General features: G+C 58.3%; 1 protein-coding gene across 1 annotated transcript; it reads right to left on the reverse strand.

Annotated features, from left to right (window-relative positions):
• Positions 1-2,862: 2,862 nt before the first annotated feature.
• On the reverse strand, positions 2,863-9,222 carry CDX2 (caudal type homeobox 2). The gene is made up of 3 exons (XM_032611501.1): positions 8,550-9,222; positions 4,970-5,115; positions 2,863-4,046 (listed from the first exon to the last, which is right to left on the reverse strand). The coding sequence occupies exons 1-3, from the start codon at positions 9,082-9,084 to the stop codon at positions 3,816-3,818; spliced, it is 912 nt and encodes a 303-aa protein (XP_032467392.1). The 5' UTR covers positions 9,085-9,222; the 3' UTR covers positions 2,863-3,815.
• Between the last annotated feature and the right edge of the window lie 207 nt (positions 9,223-9,429).

Consider the following 9,429-nt stretch of genomic DNA (forward strand, 5'->3'; position numbering starts at 1 on the left):
TCTGGAAGGAGTTATTCTCTAATGATTTGAGAAATTATCCTCGTTCGAAAATTCGCTTTAAGCACGCTTGAGCCCTTCAGAGACGATGATTCATCGTTAAAAGGAGGAGGAGTTCATGTCATTATTGGGGTCTCATCATAAGTGTACACTGTAACTTGCATTTGCTTACATTACCTCATTTGATCGTCATATTACAAATGAGGAAGTTGTGGCTGCGAGGTTGTGATCTCCCCAAGGCCCTTAAACTAACAAACAGCAGCCTATTTCTAAAACAACGTGCAAACAGTGCTCTTAAAAACATACAAGCTCTTCTTAAGATTCTGTAGCTGAGATTTCTTTATTTCTGCTTGTTGCCTTCTCTTATCTTTTCCTGGCTGGTTGTGAACGACAACAGCCAGAATACTGCTGTTTATATATTTAGATTTCTATTTAAGATTAGTGTTCTTGACTAGGTACTTGACTATCTAGTAGGAGGCCTTCTAGTCGGAGGCCTCCTACTAGATAGTATCAGAAAGAAGTGAAACTCATTGAAACTGTCATTGCTTTCACTAGCAGTCCATCTTGTTAACTTTATTAGATGGATGTGATAGAGTTATGAATTGTTTACAGGAAAAAAAAAAAGACCAGGCCTGTTTTCTCTCCATATATCCCCTTTCTTGACATGAGTTCCACAATACTGGTACACTCTTTCCTTATATTAATATCGTACCCATATTTCTGTAATTTTCTTAAAGAAACGTCTTGTGCAAAAAGACCCCCCTTTTTTTCGGGGGCGCCCTGCGGCGTGCGGGATCTTCGTTCCCAGACCAAGGATCGAACCCGCGCTCCCTGCAGTGGAAGCGCGGGGTCTTAACCATTGGACGGCCAGGGAAGTCCCCAAAAAGACTCTTAGTGGATAGCTCCCCTCCCCCAAATTTGTTTTTCTTAAACATTCACCAGATGCAAGAATCTTCTGCACCGGACCTAGTTTTTACTTAGTTTCAACAGGCCCGGGACCGTGGCGGGGAAGGCTCGCCGCGTGGGTCTGGGAGCAGCGGAGTCGGAGACGCCCTGGAGTTTGCACCTCTCAGCTGGGTCACAACTGTGTCCCTTTCCTCCAGAGGCGGCGAGCAGCGCGCGCGCGCCCCCTGGCGGCCCGAACCCGGGACAGGGCACCTGGAGGCCCGAGGGGTTGGGGCACCTGGAGGCCCGAGGGGTTGGGGCCCCTTGACCCCCGGCACTGTGCGGGCGGCGCTCGGAGCCGCTAGGTCTTGTCGTCAAAAATAAACCCGGGTGTCCCGGCGCCGACCTCCCTAAGCCTCTCCAGGCTGCGCCGCCCGCTCGCGCCCTGTCCCCGCGTTCCCCCGGGCTTGCTCCAGGGGTGGTGCCTTGGCGTCGCAGGCGCGGTGGCCTCACTTGCCGGCGGGGGCCCTCATTCCTGGCCTTTTCCGCGGCCTGGTGGCCGGCGGCCCGCTCGCCGCCCAGAGCAGGGTCCTGGCAGGTCCAAAAGCAGCCAAGCGCCCCTCCGCGCCCGGATGCGCGCCGCGCGCGGGCGTCAGCGCTCCCGGGCCGAGCCCCGGGAAGGGGAAGAACTTGTAATCGCTTGCAGCGGGACAATGCCGACTTTTGAACCTCTAACCACTAAGCAAACAACCCTTGTGCTCTCGCTCCACTGTCCAAACAGGGTTTATTGACAGGCGTTTCACAGCAACGCATAGCAACCTCGGCGGCGGCCCGGGGTCGGGCACGCGGGCGCGGCCGGGAGCGGGGTCCGCGCCGCCCTCCCCGCGCCGGGCGCCGGGGGACCTCCCGGTGCTCCGCGGACCCAGGTGCGTCTCCCGCCTCGGCCGGGCCGCCTCCTGCCCAAGAGGCGGGCCAGGCCCGCTCCCTCTGACTTCGGGGGCCGCGGGCCCAGCCCCGGAGCCCTTTCCCAATCCCGGAGTGAAAGGCGCCACCTGGAAGGGCCGCGGAATCGGGGAGATGCTCCAGGGGCTATTTCTGCCTCGCAGCTCCGCTCATCCTGCCCAGCCCTCGGGGCACCCCTTCCCTCGGTGGAGGCGCTGATTAGGGCTCCAGGCTGCCTGTGGGAAAGACCGCAACGGAGGGCAAAGCCCTTCTCCGCAGGCCCCACCGAGAGCGCCCAGGTCGGCGGCTTCCAGGACCAGAAACCTCAAGGGCAGCAGCCCCGTCCCCAGCGGATCAGCCAGATAACGAGCAACCATCACTAAAAGGATCTTCTTTTGCTGGGTCTCGAATTCTTGTCTGTGGGGGGGAGGTGGAGGGAGGAGCGGGGAAGGGAAACAGCGCGGGACAAGGTAAGGGGTGGAGTCAGAAAGGGCTCACGGAAACCGATACGCTGGAGTCTACATTCGTGGAAACGTTGCCTTGGGGAAACAGAAAATCGAAAATTTTTACTTGAATGCTTGTGTTTAGCTGGATGGGGGGGAGCATCCTGGGGAGTAGGGAGTCACCGATGAAGGGAGTGTGCGCGATTGCCTCAGCGTGGACTCGATGCGACGCTGTGAGCGGGCTCTCTCACCCTCACTCCCCATCATTCCCCCGGCTGAGAAGCAGCTGAGCGCTCAGCTGTACATTTTGCCCACAGGCACCCCCAGGAGAACCACACATTCCACAATCTGAGGCTGGGCTCGGGCTCGGGGGCAGGGTAGGTCTCAGAACCTGCTCCCTCAGGCTTCTGCCGCTCTGGGGTAAAATGAGGTTGTCCAGATAACCTTCTCCACTCCCCTCCTTGATTTTCCTAATTCTAGTTAGCAAGTAGAAAGGATATTTCATTACTTAAAATACTACTACTAATAATAATTGCAGACAAAATCTAAAGGTGATAAAGACAGGATCTGAAATCTGGAAAGCTCCTTTATCTCTTTTTTTCTTTTTAGAAAAAAAAATTCAACTGTGTTCAAATACCCCCCCCACTTCCCTTCACCGTATCACTTCTCTCCGCATGGATCCAGAAGGCTTTAAAAATGCTGGCTTGGATGTTACACAGACCAATAACCCAAACAGCAGCAACAACAACAAAAACTCCCCTTTTTCATCAGCCCCAAGATTGTGAAAATCACAGGAAGTCCAGGCTGGCTCTGGCATTTATAGCACTGACATACATTCAGCCCAGAGAAGCTCTGGTGACAGGCTTTCTAAACAAGGCCCTGTCTCGGGCCCCCTCGTCAGGCCTGGAGTCCAGTAACCTCCCCCTCACACCACACACTGCACATGCACCAGCCAAGCCTTTCCTGGCCTGGGAAGGGAAGAGAAGAAAGACAAAGACCTGGGGGTTCTGCACTCTTCAGTGGGTCCAGGTTTCCATCTCAGCCGCCTCTGGCTTCTGTGGTCTGAACCTTGCCTGCCCTTGAGGCAAGAGGGCCCAGCGGGTCCTTGGAGGGCAGTGAGTGGACAGCAGCCATCTTGACTCCATCCCTGGCGGTCCCCCGAGTCCCTCTGCCCCGTCAGCTCCAACCAGAGAGGCAACCTGCAGATTTTGAAGGCAAAGAGCTGAGGAAGGGGCTGAAAGGCTGGTCTGTTTAGCCAGTCCAGGCAGTGTTTCTGCCAGTACTAAAGGAAGTGCCGGTGGTCATTTCCCATCTCCTCAGTGGCAGAAAGAGTCAGACCAGAAAAAGTCAAAATCTGGGAGAACGTCTTCCTTGAGGCCTCCAACCGCACCTGTCTTTCCCCCAGGCCCCCATGTTTCCTTGGAGGGCTAGGTCGGTTGGTGAACGGTCGTGGGTGGGAGGGGAGGGGTCTTTCCTGAGGATTCTAGCAGAGTCCATGCTCCTCATGGCTCAGCCTGGAATTGCTCTGCTACCGCAGGCCACTGTGGGTCACTGGGTGACAGTGGGGTTTAACACCCCCCCAGTCGGCCCCAGAACCCCAGGGACAGGACCAGGCACCGAGCCCTGCAGGGAAGACACGGGACTCAGGGGCTCCGGGACACTTCTCAGGGGACCTGGCTGCGGCTGGGGAGCCTGTGGCTGGGACGTTGGCGGCTGCTGCAGCTTTTTCTTGTTGATCTTCCTTTCCTTTGCTCTGCGGTTCTGAAACCAAATTTTAACCTGGAAATGGAAAGGCGGAGAGAAACAGAAGGTGGTGAAGCGGCTGCGAAGGAAAAAAGGGACAGTGTTTGGCACGAACACCAGTGTCCCCTTCCCCGGCCAAAGAAGTGCCCTCTGGACCTGAAGGATCCCAGCCCTTCACACAGCTTTTCATGGACTATCCCGTAATGGCCCGGCGCTGGAGTGCTTGTTGGAGCCCTTCCCAAGCCCAATTCAGACTCGAGAGAGAAGAGCTTCCCCCCTCCCTCCTCTTTCCCCAGGTTTCTTTCCAAAGCAACCTTTATCTACAACTTTACTGGAAAAGTTCAGAGTCTCAGAAGCAAGGAAAACAGAAACCGCCAGGCCCTTTTCACACCAAGCAAGAGGAGGCCAGGGCTGGATGTACTTCAAAATAACAACCTTTGGCCTCTCAGAGCTAAATTGAAATGTAATATTCCTCACCTTGGGGCTGAGAATGAGTTTTAATGTGGGGTTTCCTGACTGTGAATTTGACTTTTTTTTTTTTTTCTCCCAGACCACACAGAGCGTTCAGGAGCCAAGCCTCAACCCTCTAGTTTTCATGGGCAGGGATCGGGGTCTTATATTAATTTTTTTGCCCAGGTACCGTGCTGAGTACAGAGAGAGTAAGCCTTTAAGGCTTTATTGACCCAAATAGAATTCTGGATTAGACTATACTCAGTTTTTTCTTGTACCTCCCAGGTCCCCCAAAATAGAAAAAAAAAAAAAGTTCAACAATATATATATATTAAAAAAAGAAGACAACTGGAGGGGGGAAAAGTCTTTATAAAAAGCATCTGGAAGGAAAATGCTCTCCATCTTCTTGCTTTAATCTGCCCACAGAACTAGGTGGATCCTGGGGCCTGGCTTCTAACCCTCCTCACTGGACTCCCCCAGGTAATGACCAGGCCCTGGAGGGTTCCCACCTGCCTCTCGGAGAGCCCCAGCGTGGCGGCCAGCTCGGCTTTCCGCCGGATGGTGATGTAGCGACTGTAGTGAAACTCCTTCTCCAGCTCCAAACGCTGGTGGTCCGTGTACACGACTCGGTATTTGTCTTTCGTCCTGGTTTTCACTGTGGAGGAAGGCGAAGTTAGCACTGAGAACTGCAAGGCAGCCCATCAGTCATGGGTAATGACAAACCTCCCTAACCCAAGAGCCATTTCTCTTCCTCCACCGCCCTGGGGGGCCACGGTTTGGCTGGTTCCTGCTGAGTCTGACAAGACCCCCCCAGAGGGTCCTGGGGGGAGGGTATGGGGCTATTCGGGACAACTAAACTGGTCTTGGGATCAAGCAGTTTTTGAAAATTAAGAAAAAATTTAAATTCATATACGCAGAAGATAGCAGAACCCCACCACCGGTTTTGTAAACCAAATACAGTACCTGAGCTGGTGAGGCCCAGAGGAAAAGAGGGCAGGGCAGAGGCACCAGAGTCCTGGGAATATTCAGATTTCCAGGCCTACCAGGGATAGAAGCCTACCCTAAAAACAGCCGGCATTGTGGATATGTGTTGTTCGTGGTAGTGGTGGGGTGTTACTTTCTGTTTGTTTTATTAGAAGTGGGAAGGGGGTGCAGTAGCTGACGTGTTTCCTCAAGTCACCAGAAACACACACACACACACACACACACACACACACACACACTCACACACACACACGCCCCAGTCCTATCTATCGGGTGGAAGGAATTCTGAGCCGGGGTCTGGTAGGCAGATAATCCTTCTCTCTGGGGACATTCTATACCTGGCCGAACGTGGTTTGGCATTTGGCACTCTTTCTTTTTTAATCCCCCATTTATTTCTGCTGCAAACCCTGCCAGAGCTATCCTGACCAGTGATCTATGCTCATTGCATTGAGTCAACATATTAAAACCTTGGATTGATTGTTTTACTGAAGGGCCTTGACAAACAGCGCGACCAAGTCGGAGCAGGCCGGAGCCTGGTGTCTCCACCAGGTCTGTCCCAGGTCAGCCCTCGGCAAAGCCCCGCTCAGGAGCTGTTCTCTCCCACTTGGCCTCAGGTCGGGGTCTTCTCCCAGCAGAACAGGTTCAATCGCCCTGTGCCCGGCGCTACAGTTAGATCTAAAGGGTCTGGGAGTTGCTCAGAGGTGTTTAATGCCCCGCAGGCCGACTTTGTTCAGGTAAAACCCTTTGCAAACCACAACAAAAGCGCCCTGGGAAGATACAGGCCGGATCAGAGGGAGCTCCCCCAAGCCGCTGAAAGGAGAACACTGCCCCAAACAATGCAGGACAAGGCGATCTTATCAAAGAAAAGCCCTTTCAATGCCTTAATAACAACCGCATTCTGTTTGAATTACCACTACTGAGCAAATGGCGGCGGGGCTTTCATCCCCCTCCCCGCCAGGCGCATTAACATCAACACCGCCAGCAGAAGCATTTGAATGCGCGCAGCAGCCCCGACCCTGCGCCCGCGAAGAAATTAAAGGGAACTGACACGTCCTGGGAGCCTGCGCTGCCGCCTCCAACCCACTCGAGCTGCCAGCGGTAATGGCCCCTTCGTACAGAGGAGCAAACTTACACGCAGATAGTGTAAGGCGGGGCTGGCACCGGAGCCAGGTTGGAGCCACAAAGGACAACCTCCAGGGCTGGAGAGCCGGGCGCAAAGTTCTCCCAGCCGAACTCTCCAGCAGCGATAGTGGCCTTGAGGTACTTGGGAGCGGCTCTGGCCGTATCCCAGAGGGACCAGGGGACGCGGTGACCAGGACCCCTGTGCGCCCCGCGGCCAGCGCCCCAAGGGCCTTGGAGGCGCCCCGCACCCCCTGGGAACCAAGGCGGGGACTAGAAGAGGGGAGAGATGAGAGGGACTTGTCAGAATTCATTATTGACTGCGAAAGTCACCACCCTCTTTCCGGGCCCTAAAAGAGACAATGGCAGGGCTGGGAAGGTGTATATCAAAGCGGGCCGGGCGGAGTACCACCCCCCCCCTCGCCCCTTGACAGATGACACTCCGCAGAGGAGTCGGGCTCCGGCCCGCGGGCCGCGGTCTCCCCACATTAGCATCACAAGGGCGCCCGGCGCCGACTGCGGTCTTGCCACCTCGGCGCGGGACTTCACAGCGGCCTCTCATCTGCTGACCCCGCGGCCTGGGCTCCTGCGGCTCCCCTCCCTCTCCTCACCCCCACCCGCCCCTGCTCCGCGGTCACTCTCCTGGGACTGGCCAAGGGTCTCCCTTAGGCCGCCCCAGCCCCGCCGGCTGCGCCCCAGGCAGGTTCTGTGGCAAAGAGCCTTCCTCGGAGCGCGCTCTGTTTAGGCGAGGGCGCCTCCTCTTGGGGAAGGGACTCAGCCGAGCTTCCAGGTCGGCCCTGAGGCCTTCTCCCCGGGCCGCCGCATTTCCCACCTGGTCGGTCCTGGCATGTGCCCAGTGACGTAAAAACCGAGGCCCAGAGACAGCCTCCAACGGCTGCTCTGATTTATACGGCTGAAATTGGCTATAAACTTCTGCAAAGTGTCCATAACCTGCATGCGGGCCGGGCTGGGCCAGAAAGGAGGGAAGAGAAAAAAGCGGAAGTGCAGAAGGCTGGGAAAGACTTCGTGGAGTAAAAGGGACCCAACAGGACTCTCTCACCACACCTACTGAACTTCCTTCCCACCTTGACACACATTCCGACACCAGAAGGGGCAGACCCGGAACCTACGAGACACACACACACACACACACACACACGGGAGGAGACCCTGGAAAGGAGGGTTCCAGAGAAATGATCCGTGTCTGGAGCAGCGGCTGAATCTGCACCACGACTTCCTCTCCTTCTCCCTCTGCAGAAAGAAGGGGAGTCCCGGGGTGTCTTGTCCCAGCCCTCCGGCTTTTGATTGAAATAACCCCTTTGCAGATCAAAGGTTCAAAGACCCGGGCGCCCCCGCCTTCCCTACTTAGCTCCTGGGGCCAACACCTTCTTTCCAGCTTCAGCAGCTTTGCCGGGTCTCCCTACGCGCTGGAGCTCCGATGCCCAGAGTTGCCCCGAATGGGCAAATCTGGTCCCACGCGCAGCCTCGCCGCCCTCCTGGTCCCCAGACCACCACTCATCCCGAGTGGCCCGGACGGGCAAGGACGGCGTGCACAGACGGTCTAGAGCCCGGCCCGGGGGCGTTCCAGGGAAGCCGCGCACCGAGCGAGTGCGAGCGGCAGCAAGTGAGGAGGGCGATCCCGCTCCCGTGCAGCCGCGCTCCGCCGCCCTTCGCGGGACTCTCCCAAGAGTCTAAGGACGTTATGAATGAGGCACGGGAGGAAAGAGGAAGCGTCCTCTCTGTCCCACACTGAACACTGCTCGCGAGACCACAATAGTCACTCCCGACCCCAGCCAGCCCAGACGCAAGGGCCGGGGGCCGGGGGGGCCGGGGCCCCCAGACGTTGTCTCCCCGCCCCGCCCCCCTGGCGCGGAGTCCCCAGACCGCCCCGGACGCCGGTCCGCACAGGGCACCCGCCGCCCCGCAGCCGGAGGCCGAGGCCGCGCCTTCCCCGGGCGCCCGCCGGCAGGGCGCCGCCGCGCTTACCTTGGCTGCCGAGCGACGGCTGCGCGGGCTTCCGCATCCACTCGCACAGGTTCCGCCGCTGGCCGCCGGGGGACAACTGCTCGGCGGCGGCGGTGACGGCGGGCCCGGGGGGGCCGGGGTTGAGCGTCTGCAGCAAGCCCGAGGCGCAGGAGGGCGCGGCGGCCGGGTGGTGCGGGTGGTGGTGCGGATGGTGGTGCGGGTGGTAGTCGGCGGGGCTGCTGTAGCCCATGGCGGCGGCCGGGGAGCCCCCGTTGAGACCGTGGGCCACGGCGTTGGCGGCGGCCGCCGCGCCCCCCGGCGCGTAGCCGTTCCAGTCCTCGCGGAGCGGGGCGCCGTACGCGGGCGGCCAGGACGGTCCCGGGGACTGCGCGCTGTCCAAGTTCGCGGCGGCGGCGGCGGCCACATGGTAGCCGCCGTAGTCCGGGTACTGCGGGGGGCTGACGAAGTTCTGCGGGGCCAGGTTGAGGCCGCCGGAGTGGCGCACGGAGCTGGGATACATGCTCACGTCCTTGTCCAGGAGGTAGCTCACGTACATGGTGGCGAGGGCCCGACGGCAAACCTCACCATGCTGCCCGGGTACGGACGCAGGAGGCTGCCGGGGGCCGCTCTGGGGAAGGGGCGAGGGGGCGTAGGAGCGGCGGGCGGCTGCGCCCCGGCCTGCGGTGCTCCGCCGGCTCCTCGCGGCGCTTCTGCCTCTGAGGCGGTCCCTCCCTCTGGCCTGTCTCCTCCCTCCCTTCCTCCCTCCCTCCGTCTCTCTCTTTCTTCCTTCTTTCCTCCCACCTCCTTCCCACTAGGCTGCAGAGGAGGGGAAGACCCGCCACAGGCTGGCGTGCGGAGCCCCGGCCGGCGGCCTTACGTGATTAACGAGTGTTTACAAGAC

This window comes from Phocoena sinus, chromosome 18 (genome assembly GCF_008692025.1).
Source record: "Phocoena sinus isolate mPhoSin1 chromosome 18, mPhoSin1.pri, whole genome shotgun sequence".
Classification (NCBI taxonomy): Eukaryota; Metazoa; Chordata; class Mammalia; order Artiodactyla; family Phocoenidae; genus Phocoena; species Phocoena sinus.

Coding starts and splice junctions, on each gene's coding strand:
- CDX2 (XM_032611501.1), bottom strand. CDS start 9,084: ATGTACGTGAGCTACCTCCTGGACAAGGACGTGAGCATGTATCCCAGC. Junction 5,116..8,549: donor GCCGTCGCTCGGCAGCCAAG/GTAAGCGCGGCG, acceptor CTTCCTCCACAG/TGAAAACCAGGACGAAAGAC. Junction 4,047..4,969: donor TGGGGCTCTCCGAGAGGCAG/GTGGGAACCCTC, acceptor TTCCATTTCCAG/GTTAAAATTTGGTTTCAGAA.